At 59.3% G+C, this 20,453-nt stretch overlaps 2 protein-coding genes across 3 annotated transcripts; both read left to right on the top strand.

The window, feature by feature from the left end:
- Positions 1-921: 921 nt before the first annotated feature.
- LOC131672320 (sushi, von Willebrand factor type A, EGF and pentraxin domain-containing protein 1) lies at positions 922-13,614 on the top strand. 2 transcript variants are annotated; one of them, XM_058949463.1, is made up of 22 exons: positions 922-1,273; positions 6,324-6,441; positions 6,862-6,920; positions 7,545-7,754; positions 7,980-8,075; positions 8,145-8,267; positions 8,348-8,511; positions 8,570-8,696; positions 9,080-9,229; positions 9,299-9,475; positions 9,538-9,717; positions 9,789-9,907; positions 10,259-10,493; positions 10,798-10,971; positions 11,051-11,230; positions 11,304-11,549; positions 11,624-11,803; positions 11,878-12,051; positions 12,129-12,308; positions 12,375-12,483; positions 12,552-12,734; positions 12,815-13,614. In XM_058949463.1, the coding sequence occupies exons 1-22, from the start codon at positions 1,165-1,167 to the stop codon at positions 12,918-12,920; spliced, it is 3,399 nt and encodes a 1,132-aa protein (XP_058805446.1). In that variant the 5' UTR covers positions 922-1,164; the 3' UTR covers positions 12,921-13,614. The 2 variants fall into 2 exon arrangements, with proteins under 2 accessions (XP_058805446.1, XP_058805447.1); XM_058949464.1 differs by lacking the exon at positions 922-1,273 and adding an exon at positions 4,218-4,252.
- A 643-nt stretch (positions 13,615-14,257) lies between these two features.
- Positions 14,258-16,600, top strand: LOC131672323 (myosin regulatory light chain sqh). Its single transcript, XM_058949466.1, has 3 exons — positions 14,258-14,395; positions 15,404-15,813; positions 15,934-16,600. Exons 2-3 carry the CDS (start codon positions 15,410-15,412, stop codon positions 16,052-16,054), a joined length of 525 nt encoding a protein of 174 aa, XP_058805449.1. The 5' UTR covers positions 14,258-14,395; positions 15,404-15,409; the 3' UTR covers positions 16,055-16,600.
- Positions 16,601-20,453: the final 3,853 nt, after the last annotated feature.

The following is a 20,453-nucleotide window of genomic DNA, read 5'->3' as shown; positions in this document are numbered from 1 at the left end:
TAACGGTATACCGAGATCGCACCTTAGCGGAGTCGCGCTCGTTTTGCACGCGACGGCGACGTGTGCGCGAGCGTGCGCGTGCACGGGTGTAGCGATGGACGAGAGCGCTGTGACCGCTAGGCTAGCCTGATTTATCCGTTTCTCGTTTTGGGCTTTTTACTACAGCCGCACTGTGCAGTCCAGAGCGACTCGCATAAATGAGCGCGCACATTTGCATGTACAGCCCAACGCCTCTGCCGGTATAACGAGCACGCTTGCCGCTCGCGCGAGGCCGAATTGCCGGAGCGCCATATTCCAGTTTCGAGGGTCACTCTGCGAATCGCTCGCGCGGCGCTGTTGGGCGCGCGCTCGACGACGAGTCATCGCGCCGAGTGCAGGCAGACAGTCGGCGAATATGCCGTGCGATCGAGCGTCGAAAGTCGATCGCGAAGCGCGCGTCGGCACCCGAGTGCCCGCGGGCTTGCGCGCCAGACGCTCGACGAGCGACGTTGCGAAACGCGAGGCACGTCGCGCAGCGCAGCAGCTCCACGAGACGAGCGCGGCATCGGAGCCACCATCGGCGCAGCTCGGCGAGGCTGCGGCGCGCGCGCCGCAACGGCCGTAACATGGCTGCAATGGCGCGGCGGCTCTGCGGCGGCCGAGATCCCGCTCGCCGTATGCACCGCCCGAGCGCCGTTCCGGCGAAGCTGCGGTCGCACCCGATCGGCCGTCGCGCGGACGAGAGCCGAAAGTGAAATCGCGCGTCTCTTTCCGCGAGCTTTCCGCGAGCGGCAGGGTGCGCGGGCGCTCGCGCGAACGAGCGAGAGAGAACGAGCGCGGAAGCGAAGGAGGTGGCGCGCGCGCGGCCGCGGTGAAGGGGACCGCGCCGAGCCGCGCGCGCGCTCTCTCCTCGGGTGGCAGTACGCGCCAGGTGAGCGCGATGCGAGCAGCCGAGCCGAGCACCGGCCAGAGCGGCGCGTAGTGTGCTGCCCGACGAGTCGCGGCGAGTTCGATGCCCAGGCGCGCCAGCGGCCCAGCGAGCTCCAGCCCGAGGACGATGCCCGGCTGCGCGCCGGCCCGCTAGTCCAGTCAGTGTCGAGCGACCGCGCGCGCGCACGCGCCTGCCCGAGCGGCGGCGCCCATCCGGACGACAGCGCTGCGGAGGCGAGTCGGCCGCCCGCGAGGATGCCGCCGACCGCGGCCCGCTTGCCGCCGCCGCCACCGCCGCCGCCGCTGCTGCTGCTGCTGCCTCTGCTGCTGCTGGCCCTGCCTGCCCGAGCGGCGGGCCCCGCTGGTTAGTAGCGCGCCTCCTTCGCCGTGCCCTCGAGGCTCGCGTCCGAAGCTCGACGCGCCCGGGTGCGGTACGGGAGCGTCGGCCGCGTAACCGACGCGGGAGAAAAAACAAGTCGAATCGCGAACGAGAGCCTAACTGTACTTGCCGCCGACTCGCCACTGGCGCGCGCTCTTTTCATTGGAATGAGAAAGAGGCTCTCGAGCTCTCGAGCTCTCGAGAACGGGAGATCGTTTCTCTCGGCGCGGCGCTGGGTAAATGTACCGTTTAGCAGCGCGAGGAGACTCGGAGAGCAACGCCCGTAAAACTCTAGCTACCGTATCGCGGAAGGTAGCCCCGAGTGCTCGGCCGTTCGACTTGCCGCGTCCGCAGCCGCAAAAACAGCCGGCGACGACGGTTGCGCAGGTCGGTTTTCACGAGGGCCGAGCAAATAGGCCAGAGGCGCGCGGAGAATTTCGGCAGCTCCATACCGGTTCCGCGCGTCAGTGAAAATAAAAGGAGCGCGAGCGATCCGATTCCGCCTACTCGCGGCTCCGGTCCCCGCTGCCCCGAGTCGTCCGCGTCGAGGTCGGAGCGCGAGCCCCTCTCCTCGCTCCGTTCTCCCTGGTCCGGCGCGAGCGGCGGCCGCGAGACCGTGGCTGGTTTGTCCGCTAGCGGCTCGGATCAAAATCGAAAGTTGGTCGCGACCACCGTCCTCGTCGGCGCTTTCTCTCGATGCCATATGCTCGGGCGAACGCGCGCGGGGCCGTCGCCGCTTGACCGCGCGCGCCGGACGAAGGGGAGCCTGGGCGGCCGAGCGCGCACCTGCGCTGCGGCCGACAGGCCCGAAGAAAGGGAGCGCGCGCGGCGACCCATTTCCGGGCGCTCTCTCGGCCGGTCTCGACCTGTCGCAACGCCACGGCCAAGTCGATAGCCCGACGGAGGCTGCGAGACGCCGCGCGACAAACGTCGCAACGGCAATGGGACCACTCGCAAGATCGCGCGATCGTCGTACGGGCCGCGGGTCGCGCGTCTTCCGAGCTCGCGCGGTCGGCTCGTCGAGTAGCCGGCGAGCGGTTGCGTCACGCGGCGGCAATCGAAAACTGCATGGCTTCGAGTTTAATGATTTTGCATAACGAGCGTGGAGTGTACGTGACTCGATTGCCGTAATGGCTGGCGAGCCGATCGCAGACCTCCCGAGCGGGCGCCGCGCGCGGGAAAAGCCGGGCTTATCGGAGGGACAAAGGGGATCGCTCGCGCTACCGCGGCCCGCGGTAGCGCGGCCTCGTTGCGTCACCGTTCCCGCTGCGAACGATCGCCGGGGGAGCAGAGAACGATTTGCCACGGCCGTTGAAAGGCGACGCGCGCGCCGATCGAACCCGGACAAGCCTCGATAGCGCGACAGCGTCAACTTGCGCAAATGCGGCCTCGGCGATATTGTCGCGCGAACAAGTGGCAGGCAAGTGCAATGGTCATCGGTGACGGCCCGGCTGCGCACGTCTAATTGCAATTCGCTAGCCGTAAGCCGTCGGTGGTCGTGTGCGTGCGCGCGTGTCCGCGGCGTGTCGACGCGCGCGCGCGGCAACAGCGATCGAGACTCGGCTCCGCGCGTCCTTTACGAGGTGCGCGCTGCCCGATCGATCGCCCGGGCGAGAGCGGCTTGGCGCGCGAGTGGCGAAGGACCGCGAGGACCGCTGACCGCTTCGACCGAGCGATCGTTGGAAAATCGCGGATCGGTTCGATCGCACTGGGCTACGCCGACGACGTCGACTCGGAGGGCTCCTGGGGGTTTCGGCTCGTCGTCGCGAAAGACTCGGCCACTGTTCGCCACTCTAGCCTGCAGCTCTGCCCGATTTGCCTGCGGTCGTGTCCATTCGAGAGGGAGATAAAAAGCGCAGAGCGCGGCTCGGAAACGAAATTGCGTAATTGGAGTGCGAAGCACGGCTGGAACACGGGCCCAATCAACCGGCGTTTATACTCTGCGATTGCTCCTTTCCCAAAAGGATCGGCTCCGCGGCTAAACGGCCGTTGGTTTCGCAACGGTTCTCCGCGATTTAACGAGGAGCCACTGCTGCGCTGTGCTCGCTTTCGCTAGGCTTCCGCCGCACGACCAGCCCGCGGGCCAGCGACCAGGCCGATCGGGTGCGCGCTCTTTCCGCGCAACGGTGGACCCTCCGTCGCGGCGAGGCTCGCCCGCGGGGCCAGTTTTTGCGCCGTGCGGCGGGGCCCCTCGTCGCGCCGATTACTCGGCGTTCGCTGAACTCGACGGGCCCGCGACCGCGAGGACCAGAGACGTAAGAAGCAGGTGTAAGCAAGCGAACGACGTGCGGTAAGCGGGCGTATCGCCGATCGTGAGAACGAGAGCGGCGGCGGCGGCGGCGGCGGCGGTGGCGACGCCATCGGCTCTCTCTCGATCTCGCACGTGCGTGCATGCGCGCCACGATCCGATCGTCGAGCGTTGGCAGTTTTTGCGGTCGAGCCTCGTCCTCGCACTCCCTTGGGCTCGCGCGCGTGCACGCACCGAAGTTCGTCGCGGCGTATCCAATTGCTTCCCGCGAGAAACGATCCGGACGAGGAAGTGCACGGGCGTCGTCGATCGGCCGAATAATTACGACAGGTGGCGGCGGTTTGGTAAGCCAGGAGGGCCGCCGCGAGATAGCCGTTGTACGTGCACGCGGCTTGCGCAACGGCTGGCGCGCGCGTACGTGCGCCGAGAGTCGAACAATGGAATTGGGAAAGGATCGCGCGCGCCGCGATCTTCGCCTCCCTTTTTCCGTTTGATAAGCGCTCGGGGATCGCGGACGTGGAACGAAGGCAGGTCGCGGCGGCGCGGACGGACATCTCCGTTTCAGCAGATGGATTTCGCAGCCGAGTCCGCAAGAACGCTTTGCGGCTATGCGGCGCGGCTGGGATTACGGACTCGGGCGAGGACGCGGCGCGAGTCGAGTCGAGCCGAGCCGAGCCGAGCCGAGCTGAGCCGAGTCGAGCGTCGCGGAATAGAAGGTGCAGGCGGAGCTCTCGGAGATCGGCCTCGATCGCTATCGCTCGCTCACGGCCACACCTATGTCGCTTCCCGTGCCTTCCGGGCAACCGCGCGCGAGTGCACGCTTCCACGGCCCAAGCGCGCGGCCGTCCAGCCGCGGACTCGGTGTGCCAAGCCGAGACGAGCGGCGCGCGGCCAGCGGTAAACGTTCTCGGCCCGCGCGCGTGGACGCAGAACCGTTATTCGGGCCGCTCGAGGCCGCCGCCGGCAGTAGCCGAGTGACCCAGAGTGGCCCGCGACGCTCTCCGCGGTAGCGGCGGCATTCCGACGTGCCTGCCGCCGCGAGCTTCTCGCATCTCCGCGTTCCATCCCCGGGCCCGGTTCCGTTAACGCGCGCCTCGGCGCATCCGCAGCCGCGAAAACTCGTCGGCGTGCACCTGCGCTCGCTTGGGAAAAGCGCGACACCGCTGTCGGCAGGCGCCGTCGAAAGTTGCAGAGCGCGCGGCCGCCACGAAGCGCCTTGTCCGTCGCGGCGGAATCATTGGACTCTCGATGCCGCGGCACGGAGCTAGCGCTAGGGGAGAAAGTCGGCGCTTGTTCATTAAAGAAAGTAAAGTGTCACCGGCGCGCGCGCGCGCAATCGAAAGGAGGCGAAGCCGTGGAAGCGCGCGATCGCTGCCGTGAGCCGACTGCCGAATGTGGAAAATCGATCGGTGAAACCATCGCGGGCGAGAAGAGAGTCCACCGGTCGGCCCGAACCGATGAGCGCCGATCCAGCAGGCGCAGCTTTCTCTTGCGCGAGACCGCCGACCGGGATCGAGCGATGCGCGCACTCGACACGACGACGACGACGACGACGACGCCTCGGTCGGCCTTGACGGAAGCCGAGGACGACGCGCACGGCCACTCGCGCGCCATCGATTTCACCGCGATCAGCTTGAGCCAATTTCTCCCGGCAGGCAGCGCGGCCAAAGTAACCGCGCCGATAATATAACGACGCCGCGGCGGCTTTCCCGACGCTCGCTCGGCGAGATCGCAATTAATCCGGAGCCGCATCGCGAAAGCTGCGATCGGCCGATTAGCGTCGGGCGACCGCCGCCTCGCGATCAGTCCTCGTTCCCAACGGCAACGAGAGCGCGCGACCGAACGGGCAAGCGGGACGAGCGTGGCCGTATGTGGAACGCGGCTACAAGCTCGTCGGCGGAAAGTGCGGCGGCTCGCGGATGCAGAGCGCGCGCGCCATAATCGCCGGCCACTTTCCCTCGCGATCCCCGGCCCGACGCCGCGCCGAAAGGCCGAGCGAGCGGCTCGTCGCTCGTGCTCGCTATCGGCGGCGCGAGAAAGCGTGGGCGCGCGTGTCGCGGGCGACAAATGGAAGCGCGGAATCCGAACAATGGCACTCGGCGTGGGATCCCGTCCAAGGCGACGGGCCGCCGGCCGAGCCACGCGTTCGCGCGCCTCGTGCGTGGCATGGACGCGCGGCCGCCTGCTCCGCTCGCGTTCGCGCCGGCGATGGCCGGGGGCCTGCCTCCCTCGTTGTCTGCTCGCGGACTGCAATCCTAATGGCATTACCTTGCGCCGCTCGCTTATATGCCTACATTCGCATGGCCTCACTTTTCTCATTTCCATGCCTCGCTCGCTACGTCAATTACCGCGGCCTCTGTGTTTAGCTGGCTCATTGTGTCCCCTCGCTTCGGCTTCTTTCCCCGTCTAGTAACGCGGTCGAACCCGGACAGCGCGGTATCGCGCCGAAGACTCGAAAAAACGACGAGACGGCAGTTTGGGCGGACCGAGAGCACTCGCGGTAACGACGTTAGCGGCGTGCCAGTGGCGCAAAGGTGCTAATCAGCGGACGTCCGGCGCCCGTGCTCGCGGCAACGGCTGTGGCGACAATGTCAATGTTGACGCTGACTTGGCGCGAGAGGCCGGAGCGCCGTGGCGCGGCTCCTTATTCGCGCGCGATCGCGAGAGCTGGCGAGCGCCGGTGAGCGCTGCGATTAGAAAGTCAGCGCTGATTCGCGCGCGCGCGCGTATCCTCCTCTTTCTTCCGCCGTCCAACGATCGAGATCTGACTGCGTTTGCCCGTTGCAGAGCCGAGATGCGGCCAGCCAGCGGTGCCGATGAACGCCAGGGTCAGCTTGTCGGACGAGTCGCTCAAGGTCGGCACCACCGCCACCTACACCTGCGACGTAGGCTACGAGCTGTTTGGGTAAGTGTTCGCGAGCTGCGCGTCCCTTCGCGTCGCCTCGGTGCCTCGGCGAGACGGCTTGGCCCGCCGAGAGCCAGCGGAGTCGGGATCCTTTGGTCGAAAAGCTCCTTGACGCAATCACGCGCTCAGCGCGAAAGTGCGTACGGTTGCTTCGGGATCGCGTGTCCGGCTGTGAATAGCTTGCGCGCGTAATCGTTGTCACCCGAGTGGAACGCCGACTCGTTCGGCTTTCTCCGCATGCTCGCACTTTTCCGAATTGCCCCGGGACCGACCGCCACTCCGAGCCCCGTCGCTCGTGGCTCGCTCCCGATGTGCCGCGATCGAGGCCCGTGCGTCCGTTGCGCGAGCGCCACGAGCTGCTCATCCATCTGACGGCCGCACGCCGTTAATCTGACTCTGCGCGTCTGTTCTTTCTTCCAGCGCAAACAGCCTGACCTGCGGCAACAAAGGAAAGTGGCTGGGGGAGATGGCGTTCTGCGGTGAGTGCACGAACAACGGAGGCGCGCTCACGCGGCTCTTTGTGCGCAGACGAGCAAATCCAGCCGGCGAACAGCGGGAAGCTCGGGCTTGCGCAACGTTCGTTAGCTCCGAATCGGCGATTATTGCGGCAGAGCATCCGCCGCCACGGCGAGCCCGCGCGATGCTGCGTGCCGACAATCGTATTAGGCCAGGGCGTTGGGGGAGGGGGAGCGCGCTAGGTTTGAATGCCGATGGTACCGTTGTGATACGTCGGGCGCGCGCGCGTTCTCTCTCTCTCTCTCTCTCTCTCTCTCTCTCTCTCTGCCGCCGGAGAGCTGAATTATCGAAAGGCACTCGCCAAGGGAAGGAGCGTTTTCCAATCGGGCTGTACCACGCGCCTTCTTGCGCAACGCTGCAGGCGAACGACGAAGCCGCGCGGCCCTCCAGGGTAGCGAAACGGCGATAGCGCACCGGTGTCGCTCGTCCTTCTCCCCGCGCGGGCGCGAACAACGAGAGCAGCGGGCGTCGGCGGTCGCGTGCTTCCCGCGAGTGCTCGCGGTTCCCAGGCGGCGCCCCGCGCACGACCGATCGGCCCAAGTCGGCCGAGAGCGTGACCCCGAGCCCGGCGTGCGTCTTTGCCGCAGGAGTGAACGTGGGCTTTAGGAAGCCGGCCAACCAGTCGACGAGCGTGAGAGGCGGCGACGCCAGCCACGGCAACGACGGCGACCTCAGCACCGAGCACGACGGGAAGCGGTGCACCGAGACCCAGAGCGAGCCCAGCCCCTGGTGGAGGGTGGACCTGCTCAAGGCCTACGCGGTCAAGGTCGTGCGAGTGACCACCCGTGGCTGCTGCGGTAAGCGCTCCGCTCCCGGGCGGCCGTTCCGCTCGACGGCAGCGACTAACTGCGCCCCCCCCCCCCCCGGCTCGCCGGCCGCTCGCGGGTGCTGAGCTCGGATTTCAGCCGCTCGCGCGTCGATGGGCGGCCAAGCTGCTCAGCACTCGCGAGATCGGTGCAGTCCGCGCGCCGACGCGAGACGAGCACTGGAATTTCAAGGCCTCTGTTCACGCGCGCGCGCAGGTCATCAACCTCTGCAAGACATCGAGATCCGCGTGGGCAACAGCAGCGCCGAGCTGCAGAGGAATCCGCTGTGCGCCTGGTTCCCGGGGACTATCGGTAAGACCGACGTTCGCGTGGACGCCTTGGCAGACTAGTACAGCAACTGTAGCTCGGTGTGATTCGCAGAGGAGGGCATCACCAAGACGTTCGTGTGCGCGCGGGCGCTGGTGGGCCAGTACGTGTTCCTGCAGCTGGTCGGCGTGGAAGGCAGTCTGAGCCTCTGCGAGGTTGAGGTCTTCGCCACGGACGGTGAGTATAGCCGCGGATCGCTTTCGAGCTCGCCCCGAGAGAGAAAGGAACGTCGTTGCGCAACGTCGATTTGCTTGCAGAGCTATCGGCGGATAGGTGTGCCCACGCCGGCACGCCGGCCGACGCCGAGCTGGCCGCCTTCAACTCCAGCTGCTACGAGTTCGTGATCGGCAGGGGCGACTCGTTCCAGCAGGCCAGGTCCTACTGCCAGGCGCGCGGCGGCGACCTGGTCCACGGCCTCAAGGTAAGTGCGCCGGTGACCGGTTGGCGGTCGGACGGCTCACCGCTGGTTCTGCTCGCAGGGCGTCGCCTCGACCTACATCCTCAACAACCTGGACAGGAGGAAGAGCAGGCTAAAGACGCAGCTGGTGTGGATAGGCGCGCAGAAGGAGCCGTCGATAACCGTGAGAACGTGGAAGTGGGTTGACGGTGAGCGCTTCGGCTTGTTCTCGCTTGGCTCGCGACCGCGATGCACGCGAAAGCGTCCGTCGTGCAATCGCGCCTCTCGATGAGCCGCGCACAGCAGTCGATCTTCGGTCCCAATAGTCGGTCGATGCGTATCGCGCGCGGCTGCAATTAGGCGCTGCGGGTACCCGATAGCCGTCCTCGCTACGACGGTGAATGCACGTGCATTCTTTGTCCGAGCCGTTGATCTCTCGCTCGCTCGCTCGCTCGCTCGCTGCGCGTGCGGTGGCTTGCGCAACGCGCTTCGTCGGATCGCGTGATCCTCGGACGCGATAGCTCGGGGAGACCCGTTCCCAGCGCGGAGAACGTTCTCATGGACGGCCGTGCGTGCGATCGATCGGTTGCAGGCGAGGTCATCCAGAAGCCGAGCTGGGGCAAGGACCAGCCCAACAACTACAACGGCGAACAGAACTGCGTGGTCCTCGACGGCGGCCGGTCCTGGCTGTGGAACGACGTCGGCTGCAACCTTGACTACCTGCACTGGATCTGCCAGAGCAGTGAGTGACGACGACGACGAGCTCGCGCGCCTGTCGCGCCACTCGCTAACGCCCCTCTTCTCTCCGCAGAGCCGTCGAGCTGCGGCAGCCCGGACAGGCTGGAGAACACGACGATCGCGGGCGCGAAGCGCGGCCTCGGCTCGAGCGTCGAGTACGCCTGCCCCGACGGCCACATGCTCGTCGGCTCGCGCAGCCGCGTCTGCGAGCCCAGCGGCTTCTGGAGCGGCTCGGCGCCGAGTTGCAGATGTGAGTAGCCTGAGACACCCCCTCCCCCCTTCTCCCCACTGACGCCGTGCGTCCTGTCGCAGTCGTGGATTGCGGTCCGCTCGACGAGCCAGACAACGGCTCCGTCCAGCTGGTCGACGGGCGCACCAGCCACGGGGCCTTCGCGGACTACGCCTGCAAGGACAACTACACGCTGGTCGGTGACGCGCGCCGACGCTGCGGCGATGGCGGCATCTGGAGCGGCCACAAGCCCCAGTGCTTATGTAAGTGGGCGCCTTGGCGCGCGGCCCAAGCTCCGCCTTTGCTTGAACGGCCCTCTCTTGTGCACTTACAGTCGACTGGTGCCCCGAGCCGCCGCAGATAACCGGCGGCATAGTCGCCTTCGGCGGCAAGCGCGCCGGCTCCAAGGCGACCTACTCCTGCGAGAAAGGCTTCGTGCTGTTCGGGGATAATGTGAGTGTCGTCCTCGACGCAGCTCGATTAATAGCCGACGAGCGGGCCATCCTTCAATCTAATATACAGCGCCGCCGAGTCACGCCTGAAGCCTCTTAGGAGCGTACTTGGTGGCTCGAAGTGCGCCTTGCCTCGTTACTCGCATTAGCGAGACAATGGGCCGTGCTGCTCAAAGAAATGAGAATGGCAGAAACGCGTGTCGAGATAATGAGCGCAGATATGCGAAAGCGAAAAAAGAACGTAGACGCGAGCTCGTTGTCCAAGCTGCGAGCCGACTCGAAGGCTCGGGAGGTGAAAGGTGACCTGTGCAACGCGGGCACATTGATGTATCGCCGACGCTTGTGTTCGAAGGTTCTGACGTGCGACATTGGGGGCCAGTGGTCGGGCAAGACGCCGCAGTGCCGCTACATCGATTGCGGCGCCCCGGCCCAGATATCCCACGGCACGGTCAAGCTCGTCAATGCCACCACCACCGTAGGCAGCCTCGTCGAGTACACCTGCCAAGAGGACTTTTGGCTCGACGGCGCGGCCAAGCAGGAGTGCACCAAGGACGGCAACTGGAGTCATAAAACTCCCCAATGCGAACGTAAATTGCACATTTGTCGCTGCCTATCGATCTGTTATTCGCTGACGCTAGCCCAAACTCGGGACGAACTTGATTTCGATTTCGAGTTCCTTTCCGCCGGCTTGTCAAGGACAAACGAAATAGTCTTTTCGAAGGGATCTTCGAGATCCACGTGCGTGGCGCGTGATGCCATTGAAAAAAAAAAAAAAACACATAGAAAAAAAATGTGCCACGTCATATCTGAATTGGTGCTCGTTAATTGCCTTGTCCTTGGCTGTGGAACAACTCGTGCCATACATCAATACATCACGCAATGACGTTACAGTGATTACCTGCGAGGAGCCGGAAGTGCCGAATGGGAGCTACGTGGTGGGCTACGACCTGTACATTCACAGCACCATCGAGTACCACTGCGAGGAGGGCTACCTGCTGCACGGCCAGGCCAAGCACACGTGCGACAAGAACGGAGAGTGGACCGGAGATCTGCCGTACTGCGAGTGTAAGTGGCGGAAGCCATCGATCGCCGTCGGGAGCGAGGTGGACGACCGGCTGATCGCGCGCATCCGTGTATTCGACAGACGTGGACTGCGGCAAGGTGCTAGCTGTGCCCAACGGCTCGCTGGACTACGTCAACGGCTCGACCTACCTGGGCAGCGAGATCTCCTACAGCTGCAGCAAAAACTACCGGCTGAACGGCAGCCCGCGGCGCTACTGCCTCGACAACGGAGTCTGGAGCGACGCGAGCCCCAAGTGCGAAGGTAAGTCCGGCCGAGCGTCGCCCGCGGCAAGGCTAGCGGCGCTAACGGCGGAGGCCGCGCCTCGAACTTGCAGAGATCAGGTGTCCGGAGCCGGTGCTGGCCAAGCACGGCATCGTCTCGCTGACGGGCAACGACCGCATGTACGGGCGCACGCTGATCAGGACCGGCACGGCCGAGAACTCCAACACCGGGGCGACCTCCTACAAGATCGGCGCCCTCGCCAAGTACAGGTGCGAGCGCGGCTACAAGGTGGTCGGCGACTCGCTGTCCAGCTGCGAGGACAACGGCAGATGGAGCGGCGAGGTGCCCCAATGCGTCTGTGAGTGCGAGGCCCCCTGCCGCCCCTGACCCTCCCTCGCCCCCGGCCTCACCCGAGCCTCTCGCTCTTCGCAGACGTGGACTGCGGCAAGCCCGAGCAGATCCAGCACGGCCGCTACGCGCTCACCTCCAACGTCAGCTACTACGGGGCCGCGGCGCTCTACGAGTGCGACGCCAACTACGAGCTCGACGGCTTCGCCCGGCGGCTCTGCCTGGAGAACGCCACCTGGAGCAGCGAGCCTCCCGTCTGCAAAGGTAAGCGGCGGCGGTCGCGCCCCTTCGCGACGGCCCGATCGGGCGCTTGCTCACGCTCGCACTGTCCCGCGCAGAAATCAAGTGCAAGGAGCCGGACAGGATCGGCACGGCCAGCACCCAAATCTCCACTCATAGCGTCGGTGGCGTGGCCCACTACAACTGCCCCAGAGGCTACGTCATGGAGGGCAACGCCACGAGGGTTTGCCTGCAGAACGGGTCCTGGAGCGGTCGAGCCCCGTCCTGCTTCGGTAAGCTTCGGCCGTCCGTCCGCCTCGTCTCTGCTCGCTCGGCACATCACGTCGGCCTCGTCTGCCTCTCTTCGCAGCTGTCGACTGCAAGCATCCGCCGCCCATAGACAACGGACGGGTCATCGTCGTGAACGGCACTACGACCTACGGTGGCGCCGCCGAGTATCACTGCCTGCCGCAGTTCGACAGAGTCGGCCTGTTCCTGAGGAAGTGCTTGGACAGTGGGCTGTGGAGCGGCGAGGAGCCTCGATGCCAAGGTGAACGCTTCGCTCGCGTCCGGTGAAAAGACCGACGACGATGACCACCGGCTTTCTCGCTTGCAGAGTCCCCCAACGAGATAGCGGAGGCCCAAGGAGTCGGCACAAGCGTGGGAATCGCCGCCGCGGTGATCGTCGTCATCTTGATCATCATCGGTCTGGTTTACCTCAGATTGTAAGTATGATAACGGGGTCGGCGCGCGTTCCGAGCACTGCAGCCAGTCGCCTTTGCTGGGCTTCCAGGCGCAAAGCGACTCCCGTGAAGAACACGGAGAACGTGCAGGCTGCCGAGCGCAAGGAGGACCAGAACGCGGCGGTGATGTCGTACGCGACCCTCAACGACGGCTCGCCCAACGCGATGTACGAAAACGTTCCCGAGGACGGCCTCTACGATCACCCGTACAGCGTCAGCGGCAGTACTTACGGGTATGCCTCGCGAGCGCCTCTAATTTCTCTGGAGCTTTCCCTCCGAGGTCTTAATGCGCGAAAAATCCGCTACTCCTCAGATACGCTACTGGGCAGGCAAGGCGACACTACAACAGATCCGGCCACTACGAAGCAGAGCCCTCGGCCAGAAACGGCATCACGATCAATGGAGTGGCCGTCAGATAGTCGACGATGCCAAGGTCGCCCGTGCAAATCCATAGTCAAACAGTTCCAAAACGTAATTTACGTCCGCTGCCCATACAGATAGACTGTTGTACATACGTATTGTACGTAATACATGATCCGTCCATCCTTCTCTTCCGTTCGCTGTCAATTTAACTTTGTCTTTTTATCTAGACATTCCTCTTTTTACGTCTACTATCGATGAAAGCTTTAGACCGAGAGTCGGAGTATATTGTTGCAGTGTTTTCTCACGTAGTCTAGCTTACTCTTTTTACAATTTGTTACGTTTAATTGTTATAGCTTCCAAATGAAAGTACAAGCAAGTTTCTTTTCTTTCTTCTCCTTCTTTTCTGCTCTACAACATTATCACGTTTCCACGTGCACGAGCAATTGGCACTGGCCTCCATATATACGCTATTTACATTGGACTCGTTTGTACTTTTGTTCAGTTGAATATAATATGAGCAGTTGTATATAGTTTTCAAGATAAACAAATTTAGGAATACGTTAGACATCTCTTAGAGTGGAAAGAGACGGGAAAAGTTTGAAGCCATATAAGGCGCCTTGTAAATGTATTTTTGTATATATATACCCATATACGATGATAATGCGTCAAGATTGTATTTACTCGAGGGGAAATAAATATTTTACTTTTCCACTGAAAATCGTGCACAGCGATGGATCGAGTGTCCTTTAAATTATAGAAAGCAATGTAATGACGAAATAAATAAAAAAAATATATCAAATCCACCGATGCATTCGTACGATGCTTTGCAAGCGCCTTCTGCGATAAAAGCTTCGGCAATCAAATTCATGCTTCGGGAAACTCGATGGTAGATCTCTCGAGTGCGCCGCGTAAATGCTCACCAATTGCGAAATCTCGAGGATAACGCGCTTTATTGCAGACACGCGAGCGCAGATTGCCAAATAAGGAGGCGAATGGCCCCACGGTCAAACGCGAGTCACGCACTCGGCGTCGCGATGTTTTTTTTTCCAAAGGGAGCCAAGCTCCGCTGTGCCAGCGACTTCTCAAATTTTCGCACCTACTTCACCAACGACACATTATTCACATCGTCGCAATCGAAATTCACGTTAGCGAAATAGAATGCACGGCGTTGGTCAGTCGACGAATCGAACGTACGCTCCTCAGAAAGATGCGAGAGCTTGCAAGGCACGGCTAATGGTTTCACAAAGAGATCTTCGAGCGAAGCCAAATAGGGTTCGAAGTCGTTGCAGTTCCATTCCCTTATCGAAATTAGTTGACTTGTCGGCCGCGAGAGGGCGATTGCTCGCGGGTGTGGTGAACGGCTGCTCGCTCGACTATAGCTGCGCAGCTCGATCGCGCAGTCGCCTGCAGTTGTACGTCGTCTTGTGAATTGTGAGCTGACTCGAGCGCCGCAACAACTCTCCTCTCACGCACTCAACTAGAACAGCCGTTCGGACTTGCATATCTCAACGTTTTACACACTTAACTAGTAGTAAGTCATTACGTTATGTGTTTTTAGTCATAAGCTTTCAATATTTCATCCAGTTTAAACGCCACTGTCATTGTTTAACGTGTTACTGAGCCGCCATTGTCGTGCTCCTCACATACCAGTGACTAAGAATCATCCTCCGTGGCCTCGATTGCCGTTGTTGAGAAAGTGGCATTTATTTTTTACCCGCGCATACACGATACGTGATCTGATTTTTGCTCGGATCACTGCCTTTTGTGGTAATCGTTTTACGTCACTCACAGATTTTTACGGAACTATCAAGCTGAGCTTAATAATACAGCCTCTTTATCTTTATTTATTTATACGATTCATTTGTTTGTAGATTGTCGAATTTCAAAAATTTGCGCTATAACGTAAGTATAACAAATCAGTCTTCTTTTCCTTCGGATTTTGTTAAAATACAAAAAATAATGCTTCACTTTTGGATAGCCATTTATTTGTTTTGATTAATCATCAAGTGATAAAGTTCAATGCTCCAAAATCATAATCAATTGAATATTTTTAAATAGTTTCAAGGCTGTATTATTTAACTGTAAATATAAACCACATCTTGAATTAGAGTTATGGCCTGGCAACTTGAATTAGTCAGCCAACTTCCATAAGGGATCCACAGCGATGTTCAGCAAATTGCTGACCTATACTGTCTTTTCAATCATCGCTGTATGTCATTACTTACAGCTGTTCAAACTTCATAGCTCTAATTGCTAGAATATTAACGGAGTATTATGTTGATCAATGTCTTTAATAATCGGTTTTATTTTAAATAGTGTTTTGTCTCGTTAAATGTTGCTTGTTAAAGATCTAAAAATAAATGTCAACCTCGTTAATACATTTTAGTTTACTTGGCTATTTTAAGCTTGGTACTCTCTATCTTTTTATTTTTCTTCAAAATAGTTTACATAGCTTCTTTCATTTTCTACTACTGCATTAATTTTAAGGTATAATTTATTATGAAATAAGAAGAAAATTAAAAAAATATTTGTTTTGCAGGTAAAGATGTCATCTCGTAAAACTGCAGGTCGTCGTGCAACGACAAAGAAACGTGCTCAGCGTGCGACTTCTAATGTCTTTGCCATGTTTGATCAAGCACAGATAGCAGAATTTAAAGAAGCTTTCAATATGATTGATCACAACCATGATGGCTTTATAGACAAAGAAGATTTGCACGATATGCTAGCATCTTTAGGAAAGAATCCTACTGATGAGTACTTGGAGCAAATGATGAATGAAGCTCCTGGACCAATTAACTTCACCATGTTCTTGACGCTCTTTGGAGAAAAATTGCAAGGCACAGATCCAGAAGATGTTATAAAAAATGCATTTGGTTGCTTTGATGAAGAAAACAATGGTATCATAAATGAGGAACGATTGAGAGAGCTTCTAACTACAATGGGTGATCGGTAACATCATTTTTTCACATTAGATTTATAAATAAGTGACATTGTCTGAAAACTTTATAATTTAAAAATCATAAAAAATTGTTATGGATTATACAAAACAGTATTACTATAAACTTGCAGGTTTTCTGATGATGATGTTGATGAAATGTACAGAGAAGCTCCAATCAAGAATGGTATGTTTGATTACCTTGAATTTACAAGGATTTTGAAACATGGTGCTAAGGATAAGGATGAGCAATAAAGATATGTAAATCTTTGCTAGGAGAATGCAAGCACTGAAAAATCTTCTCCAAGTTAATATGTAAACCTGCTTACTTTGAAAGAATTTGAAAAGATTTTCATTGATCATTGAAAGCTAGAAAAGGTTGGTCAAGTTGTACTAGCACTTAACTAACTGCCCGCAAAAGTATACTTCAATTTTTTGAAGTCATGCAATTAATTATAAATCCAATGAAAGATTTTTTTTTTCCATTTACATACTACTTTCCAAAAAATGATTGCCTTGCATTTCTATTTAATTTAATAATCTTTGGCTCCTTGGCGGTCATTCCTTTAGTTGATTAGAAAAGTGTTTTTGAAAAAAGTTTGGTCATTCTGTTATTGATGAAAGATTAACGATAGACTTATTGGAATATGCAAAATTTGACTGGCAAAGTTAATAATGTTTGATATTAGCAAGTACTGCGAAATTATGTAAAATATGAACTTTTACCACGTCTACTGTTTCTTCACCGAAAAGCGGCATTTGTATTTTAATATACATATAATATATATAAATTGTAACATATATTAGTTGAAACTTGTTTTATTTCTCTTTCCACGTTAGAATAGAACTTTGAAAGTTTTGATGAAGTACCTAAAATATTTCTCTGAAGATAAGAGAGAGCGCAGAGTAGAACAGTAGAGAAGGGCTAGAATGGTAGTAAGCGTACGACGGAGGAAGAGAGGCAAATAAAAATGTACGCAGGAGAAAATAAAATCAAGAGTGGAGCGAGCGGGCAGTATAAATACATAGAAGACTGTGGAGATGAGCCTATGCGTGAGAGCGAGAGAAGGATAGTCGGCATTGGCGAAGAGACGAGGAAAGGAAGGCCGCCAGTTATTGCGTCTGCGCGGCGAAACCGCTGGCCCCCTCTATTTCTCTACTGCAAGCAGGCAGGTTGGCTCGACGGCTGGCGTTGACTGTGGAGATAAGCCCGGCTGGCGGCTAAGCAAGTCGCGCTGACTGTGTACACGGACGGGCAGTATCGTTCGTTCGTTTCGAGCGGGTGCTACATTCGACCGCCTAGTAAACGTCGTTCGGTCACCTACACACAGCGTTTCTTTTGTATAAATGTAGCCCTTCGTCGCGTGCGCTCCTGCAGTACGTACGTACATGGATTGTTCGGTTTCTCTCGCTTTCTCATTCTCTCGCACTCTCTGAATGCTCCGTCCGACTGCTGCCTCTCGTCGCGCTCGTTTATGTGCCAGAGGAGTCTGTATATTTACGTTTTTCCGAAATTACGTGTCAGTGTATTTGCCGCAAGAGCTTGGAAAAAAAGCCCTCCCGCAGTGGAAATAAATCGGACGTCGCGCTAGTCGCAGGTAGCTTCTGCCTCCGTTGGTTATCGCTAGCGTAGCGCAACGACGCTGACACGGGTCAAAGCAAGAAGAGGCCGCACTTCCCGGATCGAGCGTTCGCGGAGGCAGCCACCGGCTGATTCGTCCTTCGACGAGGAGTCGGCCTGGTTGATGATTGGCCGTCGACCGCTCAGTTTTGAGGTTATTCCGGCGGCAAAGCTCCGCAAGCTCGTCGAGTGCAAGTGCGAGCAAGCGGAGAATCCATTGTAGTGCAGCGTCGTCCTGTGCCAGTTGCCCAGCGAAGTCGTTACAGGTCAGTGCCGCGACTCGCTCCGGGAGCAAGGGGAGCGAGTCGGCTAGAGCGGAGCGTAGGATCGCGCGCGAGGTGGGAGAGCAGGAGCGAGGCGAGATGAGCGCCGAGCGAGGTCCTCGCGATAATTGTGGGCCCGAAGCGGGCTGCCCCGGAGCAGCGGCGAGCGCACCCCGGCAACAGCGAGCCTGGCCGTGCCCGTGGCGCTCGTAGAAGAGCCAGTGCCCACCGATTCCCGGAGAGCCAGCGCACGCCGTCCGTCCGTCCCCGTCGCCGTCTGCGCGCTCTAGCGATCAGCTGTTCGGCGAGGACGCGACATTTGTTTTCGGCCGCTTGTAAGCACAGGTACGTCAGTGTTTTTTTTGATCGCGCGGCCGGCTCCTCTCGGCCGCCGTCGGAGCTTTGCTCGGCGCGCGAGCCCGATAAGACTCGCAGCGCGGATGCCCGGCTACGCGGACGCGCGCGTGCAGCCGCTTACGTGCGCATCGTCGAATAATTAAAAACAAGGGCGAGCCGGAGGACGGTCTCGTAAAAGACGCGCGAGGTAGAGCGCCGTGGTCTTTGCTGGCGCAGATCTGCCGATTGCCGCGCGACTTTATCACGGGCGCCGTACTTTGAGAGAGGCCAGCGATAGCGCAACGAAGCAGCTGAGCGACGCCGTTCAATCGATGGTTCCGACGCGCTCTATTAATAACGCGGCTCTTCCCCGTGGCGACCTCGGCCGCTCCACTCTCTCCGGCCGCACTCGTTCTCGACAAAAGCCTCTTCGCGGCGGCGGCGACGAGCGACTAATTACCGCTCTATCTCTCTCTCTCTCTGTCTCGTCCCTCTGTGACGGCTCGTCCTGTGCGTTCGCGAAAACGGCCCGCGGCGGACGAGCGCGACTAGCTGGCGTCGCTCGCTCGCGGCCGCCGGAAAAGTTGGCTGCTCTCTCGCGCTGCGACGCGTGGGCGTGTACGCGCAGCCCTTGCCAATTCCTCTCGTCCGCGACGGACGCGAGCTGCTGTATCCCCGGCAGGGTTTTGTCGCGAGCGCGCGATTCCGCGTGGCGGCCGGAAAGGCGATTGGGTTCTTTGTCTTTTGTCCTGGCGCCCGGCCCGGGCGAACATCCGACGCCTCCGCGGGCGACTGCCGACCGGCTTTCGCGAAACCGCGCCGATTTCTTTCGTCGTGGGTCGAGTCGTCGCAGTCGGGCGCAGGATCGGTCGCTCGGCGACGCGTGCCCCGAGTTATCGCGTGCGTCTTGGCGCGCGCCATCGAAGAATTCGCCGCAAAAAGTCCTCGCACCTTCGCGTCCGACTGTGCGAACGCTCGTTAACGCGATGCCCGCGCGATACCGCAACGGGAGTTGTTGCGCCAGTCACGCGCGCGGGTGCGAGTGGCAAATAAGAAGAAAAAAAAAACAATTAACCGAGCAAAGAGGGAAGGCACACGAGCGGTTCGGCGTTCGTGCGTCGTGGCCGTCGATCATACGCGCGGAATCTTTCCCGGTGAAAAACTCTCGTCGATATCCGCTGGCCGAGCAATCATAATCAAATGAGCTTTAACGGTATCTCATTGACATTACGGCCAATAATTCAGATCGTATAACGTCCGTGGCAAGAAAGTAGCTTTCGTGAAAGTAACAGCTCGAACGAGCGCGTACGCTGAGTTTTTTTGTTAATCTCCTTTTTTCCTTTCAATATCGCCCTGCTTCGGCTTGGCCATCAAGCTGATCTAAATCAGTTAGAGTGAATCGACTTTTTCGTGTATGGTTTCGACCGGGAAGTCGGCGTGGAACAGTTGCAGCTCACAAAGATCACTCGGACCGTCGCGCGGGGGATAGGGAACGGAGAAAGCGGGCGGTTTGTTGAATTTGATGGAGATAGAGGGAGAGAGCGAAGGTCGTCAAATACAGCAACTCAGTTTTAATGCCGCAGCGCGACGAATCCCCGGAGTCGCCGAGAAATTCTCCCCTCGTTTGGCATCATCGCGCCTATCCACCCTTCCTCCCGTGCTGTCGTTCGGTCTCCCGTGCCAACGTCTGACAGTAGCTACGATCTCGAAGGGTCGGGCCGCTTAACTTTCTCAACGAGTCTCCAAATGCCCCGTTCCCTTGGCGAGTTCTTTGTTCTCCGACCGCCGCGCCGCGAGCAATCGACTGCCTCTTCGGCCGGCCGCTCGCTAACGCGCTCGGCTGATTAACGGCGCGGCGGCGGCGGCGGCGGCGGCGACGGCGGCACACGCGCGCGCGCAGTGAATCAACGAAACCAACGAAATCGGCCGAAGCGACGCGTAGGCCGTGCACGCGAAGCCGCTGGGCGCGCGAGCCCGCGCCGCGGAAAGCGATGACTCAGGCGCCGCGCGAGGTTAAGACGGCGATAGCGGGACACGCCAATTAAAAGCTCTAATTGGCGCGTAACGCGACACCGCGCTGACAGTGAGCTCCGAAAGAATGCGCGAGCGGAGGAAGGGGGCGTCCGGCCGCGTCCAGGCGCACCTCGGCTACGCTGGACGACCGACTGGAAGCTGCGGGCCAGATTGGAGCGACGGGGCAACCCCGCGCGCCGCGCGAACTGCGCGTGCGCGCCATCGATCCCCGCGTCTCGCCTGTGCTGGCTGCAGCCGACGCGCACACTTGCAAGCTCCCGCCGCGCCGTCCCCGCCGCTGCACGCGCGCACGCACACCGCGTCGCTCCACTCCTCGGCCACGCAATCGCTGCTCCCCCGAGCCAGCCCTGCCAAACGACAGCCCCTGCAGGGGGCGACCGGGGGCGACCGGGGGCGCCCG

Source organism: Phymastichus coffea, unplaced genomic scaffold (assembly GCF_024137745.1).
Source record: "Phymastichus coffea isolate CEN01 unplaced genomic scaffold, Cenicafe_Pcof_1.1 PCOF00148, whole genome shotgun sequence".
NCBI classification, from domain to species: Eukaryota; Metazoa; Arthropoda; class Insecta; order Hymenoptera; family Eulophidae; genus Phymastichus; species Phymastichus coffea.
Note: the sequence above shows the minus strand (reverse complement) of the source record. Positions and strands in the feature narration are given on the sequence as shown.